Genomic DNA, 27125 nt, shown 5'->3' on the forward strand with positions numbered 1-27125 from the left:
CCCTCCCGGTACTCTCCTTGCTATCAACCAGCACTTTAGCGAAACAGGATTTTTTTTCTGCTTTTATTTTTAATATTAATATTCTCACACAAAAATCACCGAAAATAGGGGTAGGATTGGGAAGACCCCTCTGCCCCTAGGGCAGAGAGACAGTGCAGTGCAAGGGTGCGGGACTGTAAACCCCCCACCCCTCCGCAGCCCCAGCATGGACAAAAAACCACCAACAAAACGAAAATAAAGCCCCAGAGAAACTCACCCCGGGGTGTCCCTGCCCCAGTGAGGCCCTGGCCCTGGGTTGTTTCACACTTAAAAACAAAAGGGGGTAGGGGTGAAGGTCTGTGTTTTTAAAGTTGGCCGGGACTGGGAAGGACGGGGTTCCTTTTCCTCATAGTTCTTTCTTTAAAACCTTTAAATTTTTTTATTTTATTTATTTATTTTTTTACAAAATACCATTTCAGTTCCCACTTCTTCCCCTACAGTACAGGAGTCGCTCACCCTCAGGCGGGGTTGGGGTCGGGTCGGGAGTGGGGGGACTGGTCCGAGAAAGTGCAGGACACAGGGGAGGGGAGCGGGTTTGAGCACCATGAGAACCCGGCTGGAGCCGCGGGCGGACGGGTGGAGACGGTCGGACGGGTAGAGACGGTCGGGTCGGGCCCGGACACACACTGGGGCGCAGGGAGAGCCCGGCGGTGGGCGGTCCCCGGAGGGGCGGGCAGGATGGCTTGGGGGTGTGGGAGGTTGGGTTTTCCCAAAAATGAATAAATAGAGGTGAGTGGGACTGTTATAAATTAAAAACCAAAAACAAAAAAAGAACAAAAATTACAAATCATAACCAAGTGAATAGAGACATGTACAGGGGTCACAGCTAGCATTGGAAGTAAAAAAGGAGGTTCTGGGGGAGGGGTAAAGCCCATAGAAAGAATCTCATTAAAAACCTCGGCTGCCGTAACGTCTATGTACATACACGAGCCGCGTGCATCTGCGCCGGGCGGGCGGGCGGGCGGGCGGCTGGCAGGGTGAGGGAACCCGTATGTGACCCCCGCCGCCGCCGGAGCCTGGTCCTTGTGTCTGTTGCTAAAAAGGCCAAAGTCGGTGAGGGGAGGGGCTGGTGGGCGAGGGGCTACCAGCCCCCTCCCCCGTCTCCCATTTTTTTTCCTTTTTTCCTCATATTTGCTAAAAAAAAAAAAAAAAAAAAAATGTTTTTCTTAATAAATTAAGTGAGGGGAGCTGCCAATGGGGTGGAAGGGCTGGGCCCGACCCCCTTCCCGTCCAGAGGCGGGACCCAGGTCCAGCCCAGGCGTGTGCTGGTGGCCCCGCGGCGCCCTGTTAGGGCCGGCAGGCGGGCGGGGCGTCCGGCCTCATCGCGACGTGCTGGCGGGGGCCTGTGGGGACAAAGCCGGCAGTGGCTCAGGGGCAGGCGCGGCCAGGCCCCTGAAGCCCGTCCTTACAGCCTGCCCCAGTGCCCTCCTTTGCTGACCGCGCACCCGCCGGGCCCTCACCAGCGTGAAGGCGTCGTAGGCCTGTGCCAGCTCCTCTGTGCGGTACTGCTCCAGCACCACCACGCCCTGCAGGCCCGCGCTGCGGCGCCGGGCACAGCCCTCGCAGTGTACCAAGTACGTGTTGCGGCTGCCGTTCTCACTTGTCACGAACAGGATGTTAAATACCTCCACCTGGGGCAGGGAGGAGGCGGCAGTCAGGGGGAGGGAGGGCCACTGTGGACACACTCAGGGGGCGCAGGAGAGCCGGCCCACTCACATCGCACTCGTTGCAGTAGTAGGCTGGTTCGTCCTTGACGCGGCCCTGGTAAGCGATTTTCTTCCCTGCCCGCACCAGGCTCTCACGTTGGACCTGACAGTGCTTCATGGACTGAAGCAGGCAGAATCTGGGGAAGAGTGGGGTTGTGTTGAGGCCACCGGCAGGGAAGGCTGGGGCAGGGCTGGAGCAGGGGCAGAGGGGCAGCTCCAGGGCCCTCCCCGCTTCATGTTCGGGTCCCATCCTCTGTCCTGGGCATCGGTCATAGGTGAGATTTCCTGTGGCTTTTGTCTATTTGGACCATTAGGAAAGGTCAAGACCAGGGACTTAGGTAGCTTTCCCAGCATAGTAATGCTTGAGGCACAGGCAGACACGGATGGAGAGAGGTGAAGAATGGGGCGCAGTCAGACAGGAAGAACTAGAACAGGGATCGGGTAGGTGGAGATGGGTTCCCACTCAAATAGGGTCCTCACTTGATCATCTTGAACAAGTCAGGGTCGCTGATTTTGACCGTGCGAGCCACGTTCCATGACACGTGAATCATGGGCACGATGGATTTGACGTTCTTCACCTCGTTCCACTCATATCGTTCCAGGGCCAGCTGGTACTGATAGGCTGCGGGCCAGAGGCGATCACAATAGGACTCTCACACAGCCCCCAGATACCTAGGCCCAAGCCCTTTCCCTCCCTGCTGGCGGCTCTCCAAGCCCCTCCTCCCAGCCTCTTGCCGCTGAGGCCCCACACCCCGCCAACACCTGCCCCACCCTCTCACCGGTGAGGGGCCCCACGTTCCAGGCAATGTTGTTGCACCAGCCGGTGGCCTGCACCCAGTGCACAGTCCCCGCATTAATCCATACGAGGTCTCCAGGGCGCTGCACAAAGCGGTACACAGGGATATTGGATGCATAGAGATCATCCAGGATTGGCCACCAGGAACCCGTCAAGTAGTCCACGCCGTGCCTGCGAGGTGGCCACAACGTCAGGTGGGAACTAGGGACCGAGGGCGGGGACGCAGTAGAATGACTCGCGTGGGACAGACAGCACGCACCGGTCACAGAAGGCGCTGATGGTCTCCCAGTAGTGCTCGTGCACCGCGAACCACTCGCAGTCACCTGGACCAATATTGATGTTGACGGAGCAGAAGTTGTTATTCTCTTGGTGGCCTGCAGGGGTCGACAGAGAACGGCATGGCTGGCCCGGTCAGAGCTACGATCCCCGCCAGCCCCGCCCTCTGCCCTCATTGGCTGATGGCTGAGCGCCGCCGCCAACCCCTCCTCTCGCGCCTCCCGGCGCGCTCAGGCGTGGAGCGCACCTGGCGTTCGGCTGCCGGGCACCTTCATATACAGCTGCACCGTGTTCATGCCCAGGATGGTGTGGCCCACGTGGCTCAGCATGTTGCCCGTGGATGTTACCCGCATGAAGGCGGGCAGCTTCAGCAACTCCTGCAGCTGGGGCTTCCACCTGCGGTGCGAAAGTGCGACGAGAGTGAGAGGCTACAACCCGCCCCCGCTGCGAGGTCCCAGCAGCATTCCTGCCCCAGCTTTGCTAGCCTCAGCCCCACTGACCGCTTGGCATCAGACAGGTCGATGTTGGTGCCAAACTTGATGATGTGATGGTTCTTCGGGTCTGGTGCGCTGCTGCTGGGGTGAAGAGCACAGGTTGTTGGAGAGCAGAGGGAGGGGAAGGAAGCAGGAAGGGAAAGGACACACTGGTACCGTACCTAGGAGGGGTTCCTGTGGTGCTGTCCGGCTCCTCTGACTCCTCATCCTCACTCTCCTTCTCCTCCTGCTCAGCCAGAGGGTCGGCAGGCCTGGGTCAGAGACCTTCCAAGAGCCCTCCCACCTCACCCCCAGTCCCAGGACCTGCCTCTGGCCACATTCTCCTCTCACCTGCAGAGACTCCTGGAAGGATGAGGCCTGGTACTGTGCGTACTTGGCAATGGTGGTGTGGGAGCGGGAGCTCTCGCAGGGCCAGATCTGTCGAGTGCCTGTCAGGTCCCAGTTCTCATCTGAGGGCTGCTGCACCTGCGTGCGGACCTCCACGGTGTGCTCGCCACTCGCCTCCACCAGTGTCTTGGTGGAGAACAGGCCCAAGTCTGCAAGGGAGGGCCGAGTAAGGCATCGGGGCAGAGGCAGAGGACAGGGACCAAGGACCTGACAGATCCTTTCCCTTTCCTCCTCCTCTGGCCTCTGACAGGGTGATCCTAGGCTTAGCAAAGCTCAGCCCAGGAGAAATAAGCAGAAAACCTGGCCCCACAGGAAACTGGGAGTGCTGGCCTCTATCTGCATCCTCACCATCCCTCTTTTTCTCCGGCAGCTGCTCAAGGACTCAGCCCCTCGACCAGTGTCCTCAGGTGTACGCGTGGCCATATGCACCACACCTGGCACATACTAGGTGCTCAATGAATGGCGGGTTCTCTTTTTCCCCATTTGGAATCTTTCTAGTCAAAACAGCAGTTTCTTTGAGATACCATTGGATCCAATTAATGATTCAGTCAAGTGAAAACCTGAAATGAGCTTTAAATAACTCAATGTGGAGAAGGGAGGTATACAGGTATAAAGAAGACAAGATTGACCTTTATATTTCTATAGTTTCCTCTAATTTTCTGTGTTTGGAATTTTGCGCAATAAAAGACTGAAAGAGAGCGAGCCCCCAAATCACGTCTTTAGGGGTATTCTAAAATCTGTATTCTTCTCATCCTTAATCGCCAAGAAATTCAGAAATGACCAGGGCCCTGACTATGGCCCCTTCTCCCTTGCCAAATGCTGGGGATAGACAGACAGATAGGAGAAGAGTCCAGGGCCAGCTGACTCATCACTCAGAGGACTCCTCATAGCCACTGTGGGTCTTCTGGTGTGGGATTTCTCAGAGGGTCCCACATTCCCCAGACCCTTGTAGCCCTCCCTGACACTCTGCCTCCCATACTCACTGAGCCGCAGGGACCCTGCAAGGCCCCGGATCACTGTGATGGGATTTCGAGGGTCTGTACAGAACTGCAGCAGGACCGGTGAGAAAGCATCCCGTTTGCTCTCCAGCTGAGACATGACCAAAACAGCTGGGGTCAGAGCCCTGGCCCAGGCTCAGAGCACCCCAGCTGTCCCCAGCACTGTCTTAGAACCCGCTGGTAGGGGTGGTTCTGAGTACAAGTGGCACACATACATAGATGCTGGGTGTAGGGGGGTTGAGTTTTTCCCGGGGCAGCTTCTCCTCAGTGTTGATCTTCGGTTTCACAGACTGGGCAGGGGAAAGGTAGGACTCTCGAAACTTCCCTTTCACCTTGGCATTCCTGTGGGAGGACAGTGGGATGAAGACAGGAACATCAGGGTGATGGGGGGAAAGGAGCCTATCCCCAGGCCAAGCAGGCAGCCAACTCACTTGCTGGCACGCACAACATCAGCAGCACAGTGGCTGATGGTGAGGTCTGCCATGCGCAGCCGCCGCTCTTCTACCTCAGAGGCAATAAAGGTCTCTTTGTCACCACTCTCTACCTTGATGAGCCGGATCTTCAGCTCCTTGGGGGGCCCCTCACTAAGTGAGCGCAGCTTCAGCATGTCAGCCCGGCTGACACCTGGCGGCCCTGGAGCTTCCTCCCGAGCCTTCTTTCCAGGGACAGGGGCTGACGGGGGTATGGGCTGGGCAGAAGGTGCAGGAGCTGGTGGAGGGGCTGGAGCTGTGGGTGGCTTGGCCTTGGAGGCCCCGCCAAGATCGGGCCGGGACTTCTCACGACCCTGGATCTCCTCGCTCTGCAGGTCCAGGTTCCCCAGCACCCGGCGGCTCTTTTCTTTGGGGGCCTTGGCCTTGGCCTTTGCCCTGCCCTCACGGGGCCGCCGACCCACACTGTCCTTACAGGCCCGCCTGTGCCGCCTATGCTCCTTCTGGTGCTCCTTCTGTCGCCGCTTACAGCTGCCTGACACCACTGCTGCTGTCACCCCACCACCCTCCTCCTTGGCCTGGGTGGGAGGCAGTAGTCGCTCAGTCCCACTGTCCGTTGGGTCTGCTGTGTCCACTGGGTCTGCTGGGTCAGTGGCACTCCGGCCCACCCGCTCCACAAGGGTCTCACAAGCTCGACTGATCTCTTCTAGCACCTCAGACTCAGAGCGAGCAGGGGGCAGAGGCAGGGGTGGGGGTGGCTGGGTGGGGGTCGTGGGGCCCGGGGCTGGCTCTTCGCCCACCCTGCGCTCCCGGGCCCAGGGCCCGCCTGAGGTAGAGAACTGAGATGACGAGGAAGCGGAGGGCTGTGGGGAGCCCTGGGCACTAAGAGCCGCTGAGGTGGGCGGTGGGGCGGTAGCACCTGATGGGGGGCCAGGGGAATACTGAGTGGTGGGCAGGGGCCCAGGCCGGGTGGAAACAGCTGCTCCAGTCCCCCGATAGCAGTACTTTTGTCCCTCCAGCACAGAGGCCAAAGATTTGAGCAGGCTGGCAGGGCTGGCGGGTGGGGGTGGGGGTGGGGGTGGGGGTGGCTGTGGCTGGGGGGGTGGGGGGAACTTGGCTAGAGGCGGTGGTGGCGGTAGGGCTGGTGGTGGCTTCTTCTCCTCTTCCTGGGTGGCCGTGGTGGTGGTGGTGGTGGTGGTGGCAGCAGCAGGGGCAGCAGGAGCAGTGGTGGTGGGGGCTGTGTCAGTGGGAAATGGAGGCTGCAGAGAGGCAAAGGGCTCCTTCAGAGGGGGCAGGGGGGCCACGCCTGCTTCCTGTTGTTGCTGTTCCTCCTCCTTGCGAATGGATTCATCCAGCATCTTCATGATGTTGGCCAGCCCATCAGGTAGGATCTTGAATTCGGCTGGCTCCTCAAACTGGTCCTCCAGCGGGGTGGGGGGAAAATCAAAGAGTCGCGGGCCTCGGGCAGGCAGCTCCCCAACCCCAGGCGGCACAGGCTGGGGGGCTTTACTCAGGGGGCCTGGGGGTGGCCCCGGCCCCACCTCGGGGGTCTTTGGGAAGGAGACCCTGGGCTGGGGGCTCTCCGGGCGCCTGAAGCTTCCTGAGGTATTTTGGTGGCAGGAGGAAGGAGGGGCTGGAGGCAGGGCAAGAGTCATGGGTGCAAGAGGTGGGTCCTGGGGGCTCTGTGCTGGGCTGGGAGGCCGGGGAAGGGGGTCCATACTTCTGGCCAGATAGGGCGGTGGGGGAAAGGACACAGGCCCAGCAGGGCTGCTGCTGTGGCTGCCGTTGTTGCTGCTGCTACTGCTGGTGGTTGGGGTTGGGGGAGTGGGAGGGGTGTGAGAATCCTGAGTGCCCACAGAAAAGCGGGAGGCCGGAGGCCCCAAGAAGCCCTCGCGGTGGGGGAGGGGTGGTGGGGCAGGGCGGGGGGGTCCCTCAGTCCCAAAGAAGAGCTCCTCTAAGATCTCTCCGTCCTCTCGGGCTGCCCGGCAGGCCGCACCCTTCAACCAGGCAGGGGGTGGTGGGGGGCGTAAGAGGCGGGGACAGGGTAGTGGAGGGGGTGAGGAAGGTCCAGGTGGCAGGGATAGGTGGGGAGTGGCAGCGGGAGCCCCCAAGAACGGTTTCCGACTGCTGTGTGCCGAGGGCCCCAGGCGGCCCTGGTGAGTGACCTCCAGCGTGGGAGTTTGGTAATGGTCAGCGCCGGGCTGCAAGTGTAGAAGGGGATGGTCGGAGCACAGCTCGGGCCACCTTAAGATGAGCTCCACCCATCACCCCTCCACCCGAAGTTGTCAAAGTTGTCACTCACAATGCCTGGGTTTGGCTCCATGCCCCGGAGACCGGTGTTGCTGCTGCTGCTACTGCTGCTGGTGGTGGTGGTGCCGGGGAGGCCAGGGGGCCGGGAAGGGGCGTAAGGCACGCAGGCGGTGGTTGCTGCTGGTGAAACGCTGGAGTCCATCCGCGACCTCTGAACTCTGCTCTCTCTAAGGTCACTTCCGGGGGGACGGGTGGCAGGCAGGCAGCCATGGCTCTCTGCTCCTGGGGGGCGGGGGCCCGGGCCTGGGGGTGCAGCCGGGACCAGCCGGTGGCCAGGGGGGTGTGCGGTGTATGCTGGAGCTGGGTATGGATATGGGTGAGGCAGCGAGTGCCGCTGCTCCTAGGAGATAAATGGGGATGCAGGATGAGGAATAGAGAGCATGGGATTTGCAGTTGAGAGGTGAAAGGCAACAGGCAGGGGCTCACCTGGCGCTCTGGGGGTGCTGAACCCTTGCGCTCTGGGCCCCAGGCATCTCCATGCAGGGTACTCCACAGCCCTGGCTTGGTTAGCTGAAATGGGGGGCTGCTGGCCAGGCCAGGCAGGGGTGGTGGTGGCGGTGGTGGTGGTGGTAATGGTGGTGGAGGCAGTGGCAGCCCTGGGGGAAGGCCAGTCTAGGACAGAAAAAGGTGTGAGAACCCCATTCCTTGCCTAAGTCCTGCCTCCTCACTGCCTGCTGGCCCCGCTATACCCACACCTGTTCAGAGTTGCAGCCTCTCCTTCGCTTGCCTCCAGGGCTGAGGCCCTCCTCCCCTGAGGGGCCTGAGAGTGCTGCAGGAGGCACAGGCTGCACCACCGGGGGTTCGGCAGCTCGCTTCACTGGGGGACCTCCCCGCTTGGCTCCATAGTTCCGCTTGTGCTGAGAACAAAAAGAAAGAAGAGAAAATGGCATGGGTGCAGGCACGGCCTGGCCCTCCTCCCTAACTCACTCAGCGCCAGCCTCACCTCAAGGTGCAGCAAGTTCCACACTTGCTCCAGTGGGGGTAGGACCTTGGCTCGGTGCTGGCAGGAGCCAGTATGAAAGTTCCAGAGTTGGGCCTGGGGGTGGGGGGACATGGGGCAGGAGCAGACATCAGGTGGGGCACTGAGCCAGAAGCACAGTTGTACAATCCCATCCCCCATGCCCTACCTCATCCTACCTGCTGCAGTCGGCCAATGCGGGGCCCCAGCTCGGCGAAGCTTCCTCCGTATCGAAGGGCACTGTGGTAGCAACGTGCGGCCTCCTCACTGTCATGCTCTGACTCATACAGTTGCCCAAGCTGTTCCCACAGTCCTGGCTGGGCTGGCTCCCGGAGCAGTGCCTGCACACAGCCATGCAGGGATTCCAGCTTCCCATGGAGGGGTCTTGGAGTGGGCGCCCTACAGAGCAGAAGGGGTGGGGGTGGGGGTGGGGGTCAGGCTTGAGAAGACTCCTTCAAGCCCCTGGTCTTACCTCCCACCCCAAGAACCTTCAAATGTCCACTTACCCTGGGGCATAATATGGTTTGTTGGGGTGCCCAGAACTACTGCCATGTGAAGGGGGTAGGGGTGCAGGAAGCGGGGGCTGCCCGATGCTGGCTGAGCATCTGGAGAGAGAAGGAGTCTATTATATACAGCAAGAAGGAGCAGTCTTGTCCTACCTAGGCAGGAGGGGGCTGAGAGAATAAGAGAAAGCATCTGAGGACTACACAGAAGCCCACAGAATGACAGGAACCCATGGAGAATGACACAGATTGAAGGGTACAGAAATGGAAAGAGATATGCCTGGAGACAGAGGGCCCCAAGTTCTCACCTGCCTCCAGGCAGCCATGCGCTACGAGGAGGGGGATGGGGCGGGCAGGAGCTCCAGGCCCCAGCACAGCTCAGGCCCCCAAGGGCAAAGGCTTCCCGTGCAGCGCGGGCCCCTGGAGGGTCCACTGCCCGATGCATCCAGCCTGAGTTGGGCATAAAAAAATTATGCTCTCATTGGGGGCAAAACCAGAGCTGCCAGTGTACACCCTGCCAGCTTGACCCCAGATCTTCCCTTACCAGGTCAGCAGTGGCCCCAGGAGCCCTGGAGATTGGGCACGGCCCCCTGCCCCAGCTCTCTGGGACGATGGTCCGGCTCCAGCCGCTCTGATAAGAGTGCCCGCTACCCCCAGATGGCTGCCTGGGTTCTTTCACAGCCAATTCTACAGAGAGAAGGAGGAAAAGGAGTGAGACAAGCTGGCCAGCACATAGTCAAGGCCCAGTGGCTGGGCTGAGCGGACCGTGGCATTCACCAATCTGTCATTTGTGCAAAGGGCCCAGCCTTGGCTTTCCCCAAGGGGAGGCCCACCCGATCCAATCAGCCCCTAGAGGCCCAGGAGTGTGGCTGGGAGCCGGGATGTGTGTGGCAGGGAACCAAAAGGCTGGTGGGAGGGACGGGGTGGCTGCGCTACCAGGTTTCCAGTCCGGAGTCACCAGGCCACCCCGCAACGCAGCGGCCGCTTACCCGGCCTCCGTGGGAGCGTCCTCTCACCGCGTCGGCGAGCTCCAGAGATCTGGCCAATCACAGGACTTCCTCTCTCCCCAGAAAGCCAATCATCACCCGTGTCTCCGCCTCAGTAACAGCCTGGCCGGAACCAATGGGAGCTAGGTGAACCCAGCAGCCGAAGCTGGGGGAGGAAGGGCGCCGGAGCCGGTCAGACGGGCATAGCCCCGGATGACCCCGATGTGACCCCACGGCTCCCACCTAGGGTCCCCATCTAGGATCTGACACTCCGGCTGGCAGGGCCAGAAAGCAGCCAGGACGCCAGGACAAGACACATGCGGATGAGGGCGGTGAGTCGCACGCTCGGCCCGCGTGTGGGCTGGCGCTACCCGCAAGCCTCACGCACCCAGAGCCAGTGGTCACGGCCAGGCCGCTCGAGTCGCCCCGCGTCCGGCCATCGCAAGACCGACAGACAGCAGATGGATGCGGAACGCAAAACAGACATCCCTTCCCTTCCTCACTTCACCTCGCCCAGTGACTGACCTCCTCACCCCAGCGCCCCTAAGAACTGCTTAGGGCTGGCCAGCCACGGCGACTTACACAGCACCCAAACCCGTCCGCGGCGCTAGCAGGGAACTCCACCCCCAACGCCTGACCCCGACCCAAACCTTGGTCAAGCCCCCAGTCTCATACCCAGCTCCTCCAGCTCCTCTACTTCCCCTGGCTTTCTGGGTCTTCAATGCTGACCGACCCCCAAAATCAAACCCCCTTTAGTCCCCCAACTCCCGAGAAGTCAGGCACCGCGGTCCCAAGTGGCCCCTCTCTCGTGGCTCGCGTATCCTCTCTGCCCTTCCCCGCCGGGGCCACGCGGTTCCCCACGGCCCACGTGGCCCCCGCCCCCCAAGGGAGGGGGGGATTTCGGGGGTTGCCCGTGACGTGGCTACTTGCGCAGCGGAAGCGGTGTGTGTAAATGTACGGGGGGGGGGTCCTGAGGGAGGGAGGAGGGCGGGGCCCGACAGGCAGTGACATCACCCTTGTCCCACTCTCACCGCCCACTCCCTTAAAGAACCCAGAACCCGTTTCACTTCCTCCTTCACGCCCCCCCCACCCCTTCGCAACGGCGCTGGCTGGACCCCCGACTGGCACTGCGCTCCCCTCTCCTGGGCACCTTCCCATTAGCCCCAGTTCTTCCTTCTCGCCCCTCTGAGCCCAGGAGCTGAGTCTCCGCGCCTACCCGGCGTCCCCGCAGGTAGGGAGCCGGCTTCGCTCCCGGGATCGGTCCATTGAGAGTCTAGAGTACAAAGAGCAGCGAGAGGCGAGTGTCGAGTACAAAGCGGCGGAGGCGGGGCCAGCGCTCCAGCTGGAGCGAGCGCCGGGCAGGAAGCCGGGGGAGAGTGCGCGACGAGGGGCTGGGGGCGGCTGGAAAGTTCGCCTTTGCTGAGAGAAGTCTGCGCTGTGGGGAAATTTCCACCCAGCCCACAAGGGCAGACGGGTTTCTGGAGAAAAGAGCCTTCTTTCCCCCAGGAGCAAGTTCGTTTGTTTGCATGGAAGCGCTTTGACCCTATAGGGCCCTGCATGCGACTCTCCGCCAAACCCTGGTGGGCGCTTGAGCCCCGCGGACCCTCTCCGCGATTCACGTGGAGTTACTGTCAGAACTCTTTCCTTACCAAAGGCAGCAGCCTTTCTGTCAGTAACCAAGCCCGGTACAGCGCTGAACTGGGGTCAAGTAGAGCCCTGGCTGACTGCCCCCAACCGAGTACCAAGGCAGAGGCGGGGAGGAGACCCAGGGACCAGACGTGGACGGGGAGCCGGGCAACCAGACAACAGAGAGGCAGATCCCTGCTTGGGAAGTGGTCCCGAGAGCGCTGCCAGTTACCAGGAAACGCAGCTTCCCCTTCTGCGATGATGACACTTCCCCTCTGCCACTTCCCCTTTCCCACGGGGAACTGACTCAGCTTTCCCTAAGCCAGTGAGTGCGGTCCCTCCAGCCCCCTGTTCTTCCACCTTTATCCACAAAGCCGGCACCCAAGAATACAAAGCCCTCACTTGGAGACAAAACTTCCTGTACACTAAACACGCACTCATTCTCACCAGCCACCTCGGGTCCTTGTCCGAACCCGGGACCCAGGCGCTTGACTCCTCACTCGCCCCCCTCATTCAAAGCCCTCCCTCGGGGTCTGATTCAGGCTTGGGGTGAGGAAGCGTGAGTCACCCAGAAAACCTTCCCCTCTTCCCACTGACTCAGCCCCCGCCTCCCTGAACACGCACAGACACACAGTCAGAGGCAGACACAACTCCTCAGCCCACACACCGGCTCACCACCGGTCCCGCGGAATTTCCCCTCTCGTCTTCCCCCACGATGCCCCCCCCTGCGCCGGGCAGCCCCAACGCGGCGCTCGCACCTGTTCCCCAGCCGCAGCCGGCTTGAGCTCCACTCTCACCTCCACTCTCGCTGTGGGGCAAGAATAGCCCTCCCTGACTCCCGGTGTCCTAGTATACTAACCAAGGGGAGGGAACCACGAATAGCCACAAAGACTGACACCCACAGACTCCTCCAAGACAGGCGAGAGGTAATCGCACGCGGTCAGAGCCAGGCTGCGAGGTCAATATACGTCTGGGGCAGACATTTCAGCCTCTCCCGACCCTACCCACAACCCCGGGAGCCAGCCGCTCTGAAAGGGTTAATTCCGCTCCCGCCGAGGCCACGCCCTCTCCATCCGGGCACTCCCGGCAAAGAACAGCTCCGCCCCCTCCATCCGGGCCCTGGACTCGGGACTTTAACCGACCCCCCACCTCCCGCTGGAGCCCCAAGAGAGAACCACTCCATCAATCACACCCATTTAACTCTCTCTGGGCTTGAGCCGACGAACCCCTCCGCGCAGCGCCGGAGCCGCGCGGGACGCGTGGTAAGAGGCCTGAAGTGCGCACGCAAACTCACGTGACGGCCAGAGATAAGAGCACGCAGACCGGGTTTTACCGAGCAAGCAGTCAGCGGGCAAGCAGTCAGCGGGCACGCAGCGTGCGCGCCGGTGTGGGGCAGTCTGGGACCCTCGTCGCAACCTGCTCCCTGCCTGTCCTCATCACTCCCGGTGGAAGCGAGGGGTTACAACTTCGCTTCTTACCTGGGGGAGGGGGAGGCGGAGGGGAGGGCCGCCGGCTGAGGCTCCGCTGTGACTCAGCCACCCGGGCAGGCCGCCCGCCCGGGATTCCCTTCCCCAGCTTTTCCCCGGCTGCCGGCCCCTCCCCGCCCCCCACCGAGGAGTGACGGTGCCGGCCCCGGCCCGCTGTGTGTCACTGCAGGCCTTGTGTCTGCCTCTGACTGGGCGCTGTGTTCACCAGTCTGTCTGACACGGTCGGCTGTGCGTGGGTCCCGGTGTCTGTCTCCGTGTGCACCTGCATATCTGTTCATCTTGTCTCCCTCTGTGCCTGTGTCTGACGCGTTCCTGTCATTATCCCTGTCTACATGACTCCGCGGGGCTGTCTCTGTCTGTGTGTCAGCCTAGCTCCTGTCTCGGTCTTTTGTCTGGGTCTGCCTCTGCATCACTAGCGTGATCACGTGTGTCTCTGCACATGCCCTTCTGTGTTTGCCTTCATGTTACTGAACAGAGTCGGGGCGACACTAGCGCAGGCCCACCCTTCTGACTCCTGGCTACGCTCCTCTCGATCCTCACGTCTTGCTGGATCAGTGATCATTCTGTTTCGAGTCAAGTATTCGGAGGTCTGTCCGCCTTCAATCAAGTTCTGTCCCATCCCTCGACATCCCTGCTTATTCTCACAGCTCCCTGTGGCTGCTACTGTGATGATAATTGCTAGCATTTCGTGAATATTTATTACATGCCAGGCACTGCATTAAGTATTTTACAAGCATTTTTTTTTCACTTTTCCCCAAAACCTGACATAGGAGGTACTTTGATTACCCAATTTTACAGATGAGGAAATTGAGACCCAGAGAGGCTAGGTGACTTGGCCAAATCATTCTGCAAGTGAAGAATAAAAGAGCTAGGCTTCTTTCTTGAGCCACATTCTTACCACTCTTCTATATTGCCTCTGTCCTACTCTCCCTCTTTTAGTTTTATCCTCACAGACCATCTCCTGGTCAGCCTTCCTCTCAGCTCTACCCATGTTACCCTCCCCACATTCTCTAGAGAAGGAGAAGGTAGGAGGCTGTGCAGCAGATCTCAGAAATCATAGGTTCTTGGTAATGAAGCTCATTCAGTTAACATTATTCAACACAAATCCACCACGCACCCCAATGTGCAAAACATCATGCAAAATAGCGAGAGATACATAGAAGAAAACAGTTCCACTCAAGAAGCCCCATATGTAATGGGGAAGAACAACACACAGCAAACTTAAGCCCCTGACTTAGGGATTATCTTCCATTTTCTCCAACAAAGGAATGGGAAATAAAGCAGGGCCTCAGGCAGAGAACTGAGAGAAGGAGAGAGGTAAGCAGAAGAGGTTAAGACATAGGTATGGGGGCAAATGCTGTAGTGCAGTGGGAAGAGAATGGGACCTAAAGAGATCTGGAAGGAAAGGTGAAATGCCAAGATTGCTGGTAGTGATCTCCAGTATCTCCCCAAATCAATTTCTGAACACCCTCCAAAAGCCAGGGTGTTCAACAACTCCTATAGAGACAAAGCCCTTCTCCTCCCAAGAAAAAATTCCTCCAGGGTAACTCATATCCACTTTTCAGCTTGCAAACTCCATCTTCATTCAATAAGCAACTGAATTGTAGCACTGGGGAGATAGTGGGGAGAAGATTTTTTGGTAGTAGTGGAGAGGCTGGTGAAGTATAGGGCTGAACCATTTATAGGAGATAGAAGGGAGGTCCATAAACCAGGAGGGCTGAACCACTCAAGCACCACATGGTGAGGTGCTCAGAATTGGACTGGACCATTCTGAAGAGTGGGCATGATCCAGATCATACCAAGCATCTCCAACCATGTGGTACAGTTAGACTGCTGGGGAGAGAGGGTCACTCAGACAGGACTTACCAGATGGAGTTTGGTGTGCCCTGTCTCATTGGAACCAGCACCCCAGCAGTGGGGTACAACAGACCACGGTGGGTGGGGTGGGTAGTGCTACGGGGCTGGCATGTTGCCCTGGGGGGAACCTAAAAGAAAAAAGTCAGTTAGAGGTGGGGTCTCCCAGGCTGGAGAATTTCCCTGGGCTCCCTGCCCCTTCAGTAAGGAGAAACCTGGCTCTGGTGGTCAGATATGACAGGAGAATCTGTTTCCATGGCAACCAGAAAAAGCCATCCCCAAACTGGTCATCCAACCTTCCCCTTTGGGAAGCAGGCTGGACCAGTCGGTAAGAGGCCATGATATGGCATGTGAGTAAGTCTACAGTAGATACCCAACCCCTGATCCCTCTTCTGACAGGACCCTCCTGCTGAGACTCCCTGGCCCCAGAGTCGCCCCAGCTGCCCTATCATCTGCACCCAAGCCAGCCTGAGTTCTAGCACCAGGACATGCAGACCTGCTTCCTTCAGCTCTGTGTCCTCTCCAACGTTATCAAGACATGAGACAGTCAACCCCACCCTCTGGACTCTGCCCCCTCCTCTTCCCCCAGGCGGGTGCAGGCAGGTCTTGGCTAGCAGCACAGGTAGCCAGACTAGACGAACGGGCCCAACAGGGAGGGGCCATCCTCCCTTGCAAGAACTATGACTCTGGGCCTGAGCCTGGAAGTAGCCTCTGCTGCAAGCCTCCCCTCCCTGCCACCACCAAGGCAATATCCTGTTTCCCCATCACCTCCTTCCTCTTATGTGGCCTAAGAAGGTGATAGAGGCTCACTCCCTTCCCAACCCTCAGAGACAAGAAGCTAGGTCTTTTAGTGTAAGTCCAAGGCCAAGAATCAGGTGTCCATCCAGGGGTCAGAGTTAAGTGGCCCCTCACCTCAGACTCACTCCTCAGGAACCTGTTTTCTGCTCCCTTAGTCATAGTTCTCTGCCCTTATGGACCCTAACACTTGGGCTCCTAATCTAATCTCTATATTCCTTGGCCTTCCAGCCCCCATCCTTCCCCCTGCCCCAGAGACTCAGGCCTCTAGCCCCCAGTCTCCATGATGCAATGTTCTGCAAGCTTCCGTGGCTGCTGATGACACTGCCCCCAGGGAGGTGCTATTTCTGACCCACCAAGGTCCCCTCACTGGGCCAGGGTAGTGGTCAGCTGTAGGTGGGTGAGGTCTGGCAGGCTAGGCCCTTCCTCTGGGGAAGGGAACTTGAGGTTGGAACTCTCCAGGATGGGGCGGCTCACAACCTGGGTCCAGGGAGTATCTGTAGTCTAGCATCTGTGTTTTGCGGTTGTGCTAGGGGAAGGGACTTGGGAAGGGCTAGTCTAGTGGGCAGACATTAGGACAGACCAAGGGGAGGAATGAGGGGGCAGCCAAAGGGGTCAGAGGGGTGTGTGAGGGGTGTTTGAACAACAGAGTGGGGGAGGGGCTAACAGCCATTTAAAGGGCCAGCCCCAGAGCTTTAATCCCTCACCAGCCTTGGCCCCAAGCCGGAGGCTGTAATTCATCTGTCCAACAGCTGGGGTGTGTGTGTGTGTGTGTGAGGGGGGCATGTGGATGGGAAGGGGGAGCTGGGTTGGAGGAGGGGCTGGGGCTTCCTTGTGCACAGAGCCAAACAACAAAAGGGGAAGCTTAAGTGCCAGCTCCAAAGTGCCCAGGCCAGGCCACTGACCTGCAGACCAGCTGGTGGTCCCCCACCTGGTGGCCGACAGACTCCATAGTTTGGACTCAAGGATTCTTGGCCAAGGACTCAGTGTATCCAAAGGTGGGGCCCTGGATAAAGCCCAGGCTGTGTACCCCCCAGGCAGGCTGTCACCCCTCCTTGCACCTTCCCAGTCGCAGCACTGTCCCAGACCTGGCAGGCCCCGCAACAGACTCAGCCTTAAATGCCCTGCTCACCAGCCAAGCCTCCCCAGACACGGCTTGCCGGCTCCCCCTCCCGCCAGCACAGGGTTGCAGCGGCCACACCGAGGCTGTCCCTTTAAGTCATTACCACCCCTGATTGTGTGGACGAACCAAGGGCCCTGCCCCCCAGGCAGACGGCTTGCCACCTCCCCCCAACAAGTCCCCAGAAATGTGAGGGCCATTTAAAGGGACAACAGAGAGGCAGCCAGGTCTCTAACTGCCCCCCCACCCCCACCCTACACACACTCACAGCCCCTTTCCCCAGCGACATACAGCCCCTTGCCCCTCCAGGGGGCCCCCTAAATTCCGGTGATCTCCCCACCCCTAGAGACTGCTAGAAGGAGAAAGGGGGCCAGAGTTGGGGGGGCGGGGAACTGAGGGGGAGCAAGAAAAGGCAGGGACTCCCTCCTCCCCCAGAGCCCCAGGGGACAGGTCGGAAGGAAAGCAAGAGCCCAAAGAAGCAGCCAGACAGAGCCCCCAAAGGGTGCCTTGGGCAGACCTAGGGCACACAGGCTGTTGGGCGAGAAGGGAATCAGGCTGCACGAGACGCCGGCCAGCGGGCGACAAGCCCAAGTGGGGGCGATGGAACACGGAAGGCCAGGGAAAAGAGGCAAGGCCAGGGGGGAAATGGGGAGACGGAAGGGGAAAAGGGGTCATCCGGGAGGGTGTGGAGGAAAATCAGAGAGGGGAGGGCGAGCCAGGCCGGGGTTACCTGCTGGGTGTCTGTCCCCCGGCGGTGCCCCCGGAGTCCGGGTAGGGAGGGGGGGAAGCAGCAGGGGGGGGAGTGGGGGCTGGGGGGGCGGGGGAGACGGTCCCTCCTCTGCCTCCTGGGCCTGCCCCGGCGCTTGCAGCCTCTGCCTCCCTCCCTCCTCCTCCCCGTCCCTGAGTCCCGGAGTCAAACAAAGAACTGTAGCAGGCTCTCCCCAACCCCCTCCCTCCTCCTCCTCCTCCTCCTCCACCTCCTCCTCCCCTCCCTCCCTCCCCACCAGCAGGCTCCCTCCTCCTCCCTTCCGGTCTCTTCCTTTAACTACCCGCCCCCCAGCCCCCAGCACTAGTCTCTCTCCACCCACCCAACCCAACCTTTTACACACCCCTCAGCCTAGCCTTGTCCCCACTAAAACTGTGGAGTCCCTTTGCAAAATGAAAGGCTCCAGAGAACAACATGGGAGGGGACTGGGGTCTTGCTTCAAAATCAAGAACCACAATACAATTATTTTATTTTCAAGACCCACAGAATAGTCTTAGCTATTTCTTCTCCAAGAGGGGAAAAAATAATCCTAAAGAAAGCAATACAAATCTGCCTAAAGCCTTCATCAAATAAAACGCACAAAGCAGTTGAAGCTAATCCCCAGCCCCCTAACCCAAATCTCCAAATTAACACAAACTATTTACACTCCCCCCTAACAAACTCCTAGGGTCACTGCTGGTTTGGAGCAGGCCCACAGGAATAATAATAAACTAATAACACCATTTAACAATAAAAGTATTTCATAACAACAAGCACCTCATTCTGTGTTCATTCTGTGCCAGGCACTGTGCTAAGTGATTTGCATAAATTATCTCATTTTTTTCCTGGCAGCGGCCTTCAAGGTAGGTATTGATATTTAAATGTTCAAGATTAAAATGCAAGGCTCAGAGAGGTTGTGACCTTTCCAAGTTCCAGTAGCCACTAAGTGACAGAGCTGGAATTAGAATCCAGGTCTGATCCGACAGCCCAAGCTCTAAGGTACATAAAAGTACAAACTGATTTATTCCAAGACCATCTCCAACCCCAGGACTTAGTAGAGAAGAGCAGCCAGAGCAAGCAACTGAGTCCCCCTCCACCTAGTGAGAGGCTACAGACCGATTCACCGGCATACACACAGTAAAGACCCTGACTTTCCAGCCTAATACTGTTTCTTGGCCCTTTTCCTTTCATTGTTTGTAGATAGGGGTGTGCCATTAAGGGGACATTAGGGATAAGCTGGTGGGTAGTGAACCCCCGATACTACACACAACTCTTCTGTCTTGCAACCACTCCCACTTCAATCTGGGGAAGGGGGCAATAGGACATTTGGCCATGCAGCAGGTGGGAAAGTAAAAAGACTGCTAGGTTGCTCTTTCTATGGGGGCGGAGGCTTGGAGGAGAAGCTCTTCTGTGCCAATCTAGGGAAAAGTGACCCAAGGCTCCCTCAGCCTAAGCAAAGGGGCAAAGTCTTTCAGCCACACCACACCCGTGCCCCTCCCCCTCACAAAACTCCAGGCCGGGGTTTCCCACCTGCAGGATGCCAAGACCAAGGGAAGGGAGAGGGGAAAGAGATGGCACGGGACTGGAACTGGACTCGGGGCAGAGGTGGGAGGGAACAGAAGGGGGAGGAAGCCTCATTGCCTGGCAACCGTCCCAGGGCACGTGCACTGGTGACATCATCCCAGGCCACCTCTAACACAGACCTTTGACCCCTATGGGGCGGAGGGGGTGTGCTGGCTAAGCTTCCTGGAAACACCCTTAGGAATTCTGGGAATCCAAAAAGGAGACGTAGGAAGGAACCCAGGCGTCCTTATCTCTTTTACCCCTATACGACTCCAATCCCAGGGACTCAGGCCTCTTGCCTGTCTCCTCCTCTCCGCCTGCAGCCCTGACCTCCCAACCCACATTTCTGACGGGAGTCAGCCCGACACGCCCCTCGGAGATACTATGCCTTCTCTCTCCCGGGCAAGATCTCGGTGGGGGCCGGCAGGCGGGGACGGGGGCACCGAGTCCCGCGGGGCTCCGTCTTCCATCTGCAGGATCCCCCGTGCCCCAGCCGGCCGCCAGCCGGAATCTGTCTGGGTCCCCAACTCTCCCGCCCCTCCCCGCGCTGTTCCAGGGCGGAGTCTGTGGAGTTGAAACCAGGACACGGCAAGAGGAAGAGTTATATAACCGGGAGAAGCGAAGAAGGACGAGTGGAGACAGGGACAGACAGCCCGAAAAGAGCCGAGGGAGGTGCGAAGAACGCCGGAGCGAATGAGAAGGAAACATTAGGAATGGGAAGGGTTCTGGTGCACATCAAAGAGCAGGAATTCACGCGAAGAAGGGGCGTGATGGCCCAGAAGAGTCACCTGGGCCGTCCGGGGCTTCCCCGCAGTGCCCTCCCCCGCCACCAACAGCAGCTGGGCCCGGGAGGGAGAAGCCTCGGGAAGGGGCGCTGGTACCCGCTCGCTTTCTCTTGGGGAAGCAACGTAAGCCAGAGCCCGGGAAGGCAGCGGCCGAGCAGATGGGGCCGGAAACCACAGCTCCGCCCAGCCCACCTGGGAGTGTGGGGCGCCAGCTGGGGGGAGGTGGGGAACAGGTAGTCGGCCCTCCTGAGCGAGGCTGGGCATTACGGTCAAGACCCGCGAAACGGTGCAGACCGACCGAGACGTTTGGCGGGGGGGTCCCCTGGGACTGAGGAGCGCAGCATTGGGCGGCTTTACACGGACTCCACGCTGGGGAGGGGGCGGCCGGCTCGTCGCGCAGGCGCAAGGGGCTGCTTGGGCGCTAGCGGCCCAGGGCTGGGGGGGTGGGCGCGAGCGTGTGGGAGTGCACGTGCGGGTCCCAGGCAGCTGCCGCCTCCCAGCCTCTGCCGGTGCCCCTCCCCTCTCCCTTTCCCGTCGCTATCATGACCCTTCCCCATTGGCTGTCAGGGCCCTGACGTCAGGGCCAACCGCTGGAGCGGATTGGGTGGACTGCAGAGTTTGGGAATCCGGCTCGCAAGTCTCGCCCTCCAGTTACTCTGGCAACTGGGCAAGCCACCCCGGGAAGAGAAGGGGAGCTGAGGTGAACGCCGCGCCTCGGGTCCCGCCCCCCTCCGGACAACCGCCGAATCCCTTCCGGTCGCGGTGCAGCTCGCTGCCTCCTCGCCTTCCTCCCACGGCTCTTCCTGTCTCGGGAACCAGGCGTTCTGCCCTCGACCGTCCCCACAGTCTCCAGACCCACCGCTCTCTTCAACCTCCACCCAGTGTCACAGCCATAAGCTACAGCAAACGGGAAGCGAATCTACGTCGCTTAGCAACCATCCTGCGTGTCCCCCCCGCAATTTACCCGGGCCCGGAGAGATGGAGACTGAGTCCCCACAGTCCCCTCTCCATCTTCTGCCCTGCCACCTCCGGCCCACAATTTCCTGTGAGGGGGCCCAGATGACAAGAAGTCAAATGGGGGCTTCAGCCTACTTTTCCCTCGGACCGGGACCGGGGGCTTCAGCTACCTTCACGGTCACGTCCCGCACCTGCACTCCCCGCCGCCCTGGGTGCGCGTCTCGCCCTCGCCATCTCGTGGCTGCGTTGGGAAGATTCCTCACGGAGAAGCTGTGCGGGGCGCGCGAGGGCTCGGGAACGGCAGAGTTGGGGCAGGACCAGGGATGAGGAGACTAGCGGGGCGAGGAGTAGTGAAGGGGAGATGCAGTGGGGAGAGTGAGATGGAGGCGAAGGCTACCGCTGGGAAGCTCTAGGGGCCGCTGGTGGGAAGGTCAGACTGAGGTTTCTACACCTCACCCGTGCAGAGAACTGGAGGGAGACTTAAAGTAGCTCTGGGACCGGGACACACCCCAGTCTGACCACATCTGACCTTAATGGGTCATGGCATTGGCTTGTCTGCAAACTGCCCTTTAGTCCTGCCTTTCAGTGAGGACCGCAGCGCCCCGCCCAAGAGTCGAGAAGGGGAATTGCAGCCCAAGGGGAACTGGAGTCCTTTCAGGCCTCTCTGGACATCCGGAACCTGACATTTCTGCCTCCCAGGTCTTCCTCCTTTCCCGCCGTACTCTTCTAGGGGACCCGTGATCTTCGCTCCAGTCTTCTTCCCAGTGCCCTTCCCAAGACCCAAACGTCCATCCCCAGCTCTACCCCTCCAGACTCAGGCATCCTGACCCCTGCACAGAGTTTCCCTCTTTCCAGAGGTCCTCGCAGCTCCCCGTTACCTGATTCTGGGGGGGTCCCAGGTGTTCAGGCTCCGCAAGGTCTCCCAGGGGGTCGAGCGGCCCCCCCTTCTCCCAGGCCGGGGCTGGGGGGGCCGCTCCGCCCAGTGGCGCAGTTGGATTTTCCAACACAAACACCCGCACCCCCGCTCCCCAGCCCCGCCCCCTTCTCGTAGTCCCGCCCCTCCTCGCGCTCAAGTCCCCCTCTTCGGCTCCGCCCCATCTTCTGCCGGTCCCGCTCGCTTGAGCGCTGGTGCCGGCCAGGATGCTGGATGCGGGGTGCGGGCTTCAGGGTGCAATGTACAGGGTTCAGCCCTGATCCCTGCCTGAAAAATCCCTATCCCATTTGGATCACGCGCCGTTCAAAGGTAAGCCCCGCCCCACCCACTCAAGTCCTGCCCCGAGACTTAGCGACAGCCTCCTCACACCCCCTCCGCCCTGCCAATTCGTTCAAGGCCACGCCTACGTTCCTCTCCAGGCCTCCCCACCTCCTTAGCTTTTTTCGTGCAAGTAGCAGCTTCACTGTAGCTCTGTCCTTTGTGAAGCCCGGGCTTCCTCCCTCCCCAGACCCTCACCATTGCATTGAGAGACGTAAGGCTTGTTGTCGCGGGTGTTTTACAGCACTGAGCTCCAATACAACTCTTTCACTTTTATGGCTAGCACAACTAGGTATCTCCAGGGCCACATCACACAAATTCGGCCAAGGTCAAAGACTGAGGTCAGTCCAGCCTCAGTCCTAGGTGCAATATCTGTCTTAGCTCCTGGAGTCCCCGACCCTCTGTCAAGTGGAGAAGACAAGGAGGTCTCTCAGCTGTCCAGGCTCATGAGTAGAGCAGTGCCCCTCTTGATCCAATGATCAGACGTCATGGCCCCAGACCGCAGGTCAATGCCGATGACAAAGGAGGCTCGGTCTGAGCTGCCTGCCCGGTTGGGATAGTAATAACAGGGACAGGAGTACATGCCTGGGGGAAAGGAGAGGAGGAGTCAGACCCCCAGAGCCTCTGGGAGAGCAGGGCAGGAGCAGGTGTGGGATGGGCTGGAGCAGAGGATGGGTTAGGTTCCAAACTAGGGATGGGGCAGGCAGGTCTTGGGGAGCTGTCCCACCCTTGGCGCTCTTCTTGCGGCTCTCTGCAGGCCGGAAATGGATCGTAGGCATGAGGCAGACAAGCTGCATGGGCTCTGCCTCCACCAAGCAGGAGTTCTTCCAGTCCCAGCCAGCACCTTCCAGGTACAGGCCCCGAACCCAGACACCGTCCTGGGGAAAAGTGGGAGCAGGTCTGGGAGAAGCTATACTTCAGTTGCCAGCACCCCTGACCTGCTACCTCTCTCCTCCCTTCTCATCCAATTATTTCCCATTTTTGCTCCCAGTACCCTCTTTTGCTCAGATCTCCAAGCACAACTGGCTCCCACCTTGGGTGGATACACTAGGTTGCTGTCATCCACAGTGGAGACGATAAACTCCCAGGAGAGGCTGTCCACTGAAATCTGGGGGTTGAAGGTGAGAATAAGGGAAGACCCTGAAGAGGAGAACAAATGCACGGCCACAGCATACATCCTGCTCACACTTTGCACATTGCTCACGTTGTTTTGGCGAGCAGAAGACTGCAGCACAGCAGTGAGGAAGCCAGTGGGAAAGGTGAAACCAGACAGCCAGAAGATGACAGGAGGCCGGGCCCGGCTGGCCCACAGCTCAAACTGCTCCACACGCATGGCCAAGTCCCTTGTCCAAGCAGCCAGTGGCTTTTGTGAGGGGTATGCCTAGGGAAGGAGTGCATGCTTATTCTCTTATTTAGCCATGCATTCAAATCCTTATTTTTTATTAATTTTTGGGTTTTTAATTTTTTTTAATTTATTTTTTAGATGGAATTTCACTCTTGTTGTCCAGACTGTAGTGCAACAGTGTGATCCCAGCTTACCAAAACCTCCGCCTTCTAGGTTCAAGTGATTCTCCTGCCTCAGCCTCCCTAGTAGCTGGGATTACAGGCACTCACCACCACACATGGCTAATTTTTGTATTTTTTTAGTAGAGACAGGGTTTCGCCATGTTGGCCAGGCTGGTCTCAAATTCCTGAACTCAGGTGATCCACCCGCCTTGGCCTCCCAAAGTGCTGGGATTACAGGCGTGAGCCACTGCACCCAACCCAAATCCTTATTTTTGAGCACCTGAAGCAGATATGAGAAGACTATGTGGTATCAGCCCCTGTTCCCCAACTACAGGTGAGCAAAGCTCTCCAAAGCCAATTTCCAGGAAAGAGGCATACGATAACTATTCATTAATAACAATGACCACAGTAATATTAACCAGGTACCATTAATGAAGCACCTTCTCAGTGGTATGCACAGTACTGGGAATCTTTGAAACATCCTTGGAGAGGTTAGTAACTTGCCCTGAGTAAGTCTGTAAGTTAATAAGTTGTACGAAGTCAGTGAATGGCAGACCCAGGTTTCAACCTTGAACATATCTAACTTCAAAGTTTAGGCTCTCTACAGTTTGTTGTATGCCCATCTAGAACCAGGAGATTGGGGGGCACAGGGTTGAGAGGGGAGCTCATTGTTGGAGAAGGATTAACAATGGTATCATCTTGCCTTTCCCCAGAGTGGAGGAACGTGGGCATCAAAGATGCAATTGAAAATCTCTTCCAGGCTTGTAGACATGACAATGAGGCCCTGGATGCCTTTCTCTAGGTCTGTCAGTGAGAACCTGAGCAGGATGAGGTGGAGCGTTAGAGATGGAGTGGGCCTGGGAACGTCATTCTAGCCAGAAGGTGATGGCCTCTCCCCACCCCTTCCTATGTTCCGCAGAGTCCCTCTCCGTCTTACAGGATGGTCTGCATCAGTTTGTTGTATCTTTGGATCTCCTGCAGAAGGACCACATTGAGGGGGGAGGGGTCAAGAGCTAGCAGTTTTCGGGTCCCCTCATAGTCGATCATTTCAGGGATCTTCTGCTTCACATCAGCAGCCAACTCAAGGACCTGGGCAGGCAGGAGCTCTGAATGTAGCCCTGTCTTCTGGAATTCTTCAGGAATCAGTCCTGCCCTGATTCCCTCCCCCAGGCCTGGCTCATTTTACCTTCTCTTCCCGTGTCTGGCTTCCAGCCCTGATGGGTGTAATCTGAGGTTGCAAGGAAAGCAAAGTATCAAAGAGGGTTCGTGCCTCAGTGATCTGGGAGGCCACGTCAGCATTGGGGTGCTGGCCAAAGGCCTCGGGGGGGTCCATGCCAGGCAATAAGCTGATGTATTCCTTGTAAGAGGCCAGGCTCCCATCCTTGGGGATGAAATAAGTCTCTAGTGCTGACAACCTGGAAAGTCATAGCATAATCACTGCCACATTGTGGGGACTCAGGCCTCAATGCCAGGCCAAGACCCCAAGCCTATGCATGTCACATTTGTCCAACTCCCTGCCCTGTGCCCCTTCGCAATCCCATAAACTCTGTCTTCTCCCAATCTCAACATTTCCCCCACCCCTGATCCTGCCACCTGGCTGGCTTGTGACCTCTGGCTCCCTGCCCAGTGCCACCTCCCCTTACCGGTAGAAGGGAGTTGATAAAGACTGGTCACAGAAATAATCATTGATGTAGGTGGTCAGCAGGCGCCGGTCCCAGTCATCTGTGACATGTCCACCATAGTTGACGCCGGCAATGAGGTACTTGAGTGCATCCCAAGGTGTCTCCTCGTACTCATCCAGATAGAGGCTCAGCAAGTTCTCTGACACCTGTGCATAGTCCCAACCCAAGCCCCCATCCCCACACAGTTATGGCAGGAAATCTGCCAATGGAGCTTCAACACAGCCTTTCTGTCTGCAGATATTCCCACGGGGAAGCCATAGGGTAGGAAGTGTAAGGAGAAAGGGCTGGGACGAGGACCCCTGGCTATTACAAACCTCAAAGTCGGAGTCATTGAAGCCATAGATAATGTTCCAGCCAAGCTGTAGGAACTTTTTGCGTTCAAGTAATACAGAGTGGAAGAAACAAAGTGCAAACAGCAGCTTCTTATATTTGGCAGGTTTGGAGCAGTGGGTAAACTGTGGTTCTGTCATCAGTTGGTAAAGACGTGTCATATTGGCCTTTAGGCCCTGGGGACAATAAAGTACAAAGATGGGGTTGACATGCATCATACTCAGATCTGCCACTAGCACCGTCATACACAGTTGTGGCGGTTCTTCACTGCACAAAGCCACTGGCTGAAAGGGTGAGTGGAGGCTGAGATGTAGCCCTTGATCTACATGCCAAGATGTGCACTCCTCTACAAGGCTGGGTGCCTTTCTCTATCTAATTCGTAGACAGGCACTGATGGGCTTGTGGCATGACTGACTTCTTGTCCCACCACTTTTGATTCTCTCAGCCCTGATATTCTCAGCGGTAGGTAAGCCAACTCAATTTGAGGTGTGAGAAAATAGGAACAAAGACAAATACGTATACATGCAATTAACAAAAATATACAGAATTGTGTGCAAAGGTTAGTGTAGATTTAAAAGGCTATACTATATCATCAAGGAGGAACAATCTATGTGATTGGCATTATTTGGCTCCATGAGCAAGCTGAGATTTGAACTAAGCCTTCCAAATGGGAAGGATGTGACTAGGCTTGAGAGGAGAGTCTTTTTTCCTGGAGATGAAAGGAATTGAATAAAGGCACGGAGGAGAGAATAAAGTGAGAGGATGAGCCTGGCTGAAGTCAAATGCAAGTGCTGAGATGGGAAGAGGAGGGCCATGGATAGATGGAGATGCAATAAGAATGGATGTTTAAGTCATTTGTACTTGATTCACCAGGCATCATGGAGTCACTCTATCTTGAGTAGGACAGCAATCTGTTCAAACAGCATTTTAAGAAGACTTATCTGTGACTCACGGAATGGAATAGTGAGAAACTTGAGGAATACTGGATAGCAGTAACAAAAATAATATGTGACTTTTTAAAAAATGCCATTTGCCAGGTGGTGGCTCATGCCTGTAATCCCAGCACTTTGGGAGGCCAACGCGGGTGGATCACTTGAGGCCAGGAGTTCGAGATCAGCCTGGCCAACATGGCGAAACCCCATCTTTACTAAAAATACAAAAAAAAATTAGCCAGGCATGGTGGCGGGTTCCTGTAATGTCAGCTACTCGGGAGGCTGAGGCAGGAGAATCGCTTGAATCCAGGAGGCGGAGGTTGCAGTGAGCCGAGATCGATTCATTGCACTCCAGCCTGGGTAACAAGAGCGAAACTCCGTCTCAAAAAAAAAAAAAAAAGAAAAAAAAATGCCATTTATGACATCAAGATATGTCAAGTACCTAGATATAAATCCAATTAAAATGTATGATTATTTATGGAGAAAACTACAGAATTTTAGGCCAGGCATGGTGGCTCACACCTATAATCTCAGCACTTTGGGAGGCCAAGATGGGAGGATTCCTTGAGCTCAGGAGTTCGAGACCAACCTGGGAAACATAGCAAGATTC

The 27125-nt window shown here is 57.9% G+C and overlaps 2 protein-coding genes across 9 annotated transcripts in view; both read right to left on the minus strand.

Annotated features, from left to right (window-relative positions):
- Positions 1-49: 49 nt before the first annotated feature.
- Positions 50-21824, minus strand: KDM6B (lysine demethylase 6B). 8 transcript variants are annotated; one of them, XM_064378358.1, is made up of 24 exons: positions 21692-21824; positions 14861-14979; positions 9885-10004; positions 9440-9582; positions 9204-9345; positions 8899-8997; positions 8572-8791; positions 8378-8470; positions 8130-8291; positions 7861-8046; positions 7427-7774; positions 5128-7325; positions 4912-5038; positions 4682-4787; positions 3642-3847; positions 3473-3537; positions 3318-3389; positions 3065-3213; positions 2801-2915; positions 2525-2712; positions 2226-2367; positions 1756-1882; positions 1500-1670; positions 50-1382 (listed from the first exon to the last, which is right to left on the minus strand). In XM_064378358.1, exons 5-24 carry the CDS (start codon positions 9338-9340, stop codon positions 1359-1361), a joined length of 4935 nt encoding a protein of 1644 aa, XP_064234428.1. In that variant the 5' UTR covers positions 9341-9345; positions 9440-9582; positions 9885-10004; positions 14861-14979; positions 21692-21824; the 3' UTR covers positions 50-1358. The 8 variants fall into 8 exon arrangements, with proteins under 8 accessions (XP_064234428.1, XP_064234422.1, XP_064234421.1 ...); XM_064378352.1 differs by having other exon boundaries at positions 50-1670; positions 21692-21812; XM_064378351.1 differs by lacking the exon at positions 21692-21824 and adding an exon at positions 15345-17024 and having other exon boundaries at positions 50-1670.
- A 493-nt stretch (positions 21825-22317) lies between these two features.
- The window catches only part of LOC105720743 (ephrin-B3), a 128512-nt gene continuing 123704 nt past the window's right edge, over positions 22318-27125 (minus strand). The window contains exons 81-89 of the mRNA XM_064378359.1: positions 25568-25759; positions 25215-25399; positions 24758-24986; positions 24509-24660; positions 24275-24389; positions 23270-23446; positions 23099-23173; positions 22793-22943; positions 22318-22650 (exon numbers count right to left, since the gene is read on the minus strand). Coding sequence (XP_064234429.1) covers positions 22496-22650; positions 22793-22943; positions 23099-23173; positions 23270-23446; positions 24275-24389; positions 24509-24660; positions 24758-24986; positions 25215-25399; positions 25568-25759 — 1431 coding nt within the window. The 3' untranslated portion in view covers positions 22318-22495. The remainder of the gene's footprint in view (positions 22651-22792; positions 22944-23098; positions 23174-23269; positions 23447-24274; positions 24390-24508; positions 24661-24757; positions 24987-25214; positions 25400-25567; positions 25760-27125) is intronic.

The sequence above is a fragment of the Aotus nancymaae genome, unplaced genomic scaffold (genome assembly GCF_030222135.1).
Source record: "Aotus nancymaae isolate 86718 unplaced genomic scaffold, 86718_ANA_hifiasm-v0.15.2.pri h1tg000018l, whole genome shotgun sequence".
NCBI classification, from domain to species: domain Eukaryota; kingdom Metazoa; phylum Chordata; class Mammalia; order Primates; family Aotidae; genus Aotus; species Aotus nancymaae.

Excerpts from the sequence above, each read along its gene's own strand:
- KDM6B (XM_064378352.1), bottom strand. The coding sequence starts at position 9,340 with ATGCATCGGGCAGTGGACCCTCCAGGGGCCCGCGCTGCACGGGAAGCC. Across the intron at positions 8,792-8,898 it reads AAACCATATTATGCCCCAGG|GGCGCCCACTCCAAGACCCC; the intron begins GTAAGTGGACAT and ends TCTGCTCTGTAG. Across the intron at positions 5,039-5,127 it reads GATGTTGTGCGTGCCAGCAA|GAATGCCAAGGTGAAAGGGA; the intron begins GTGAGTTGGCTG and ends GTCCTCCCACAG.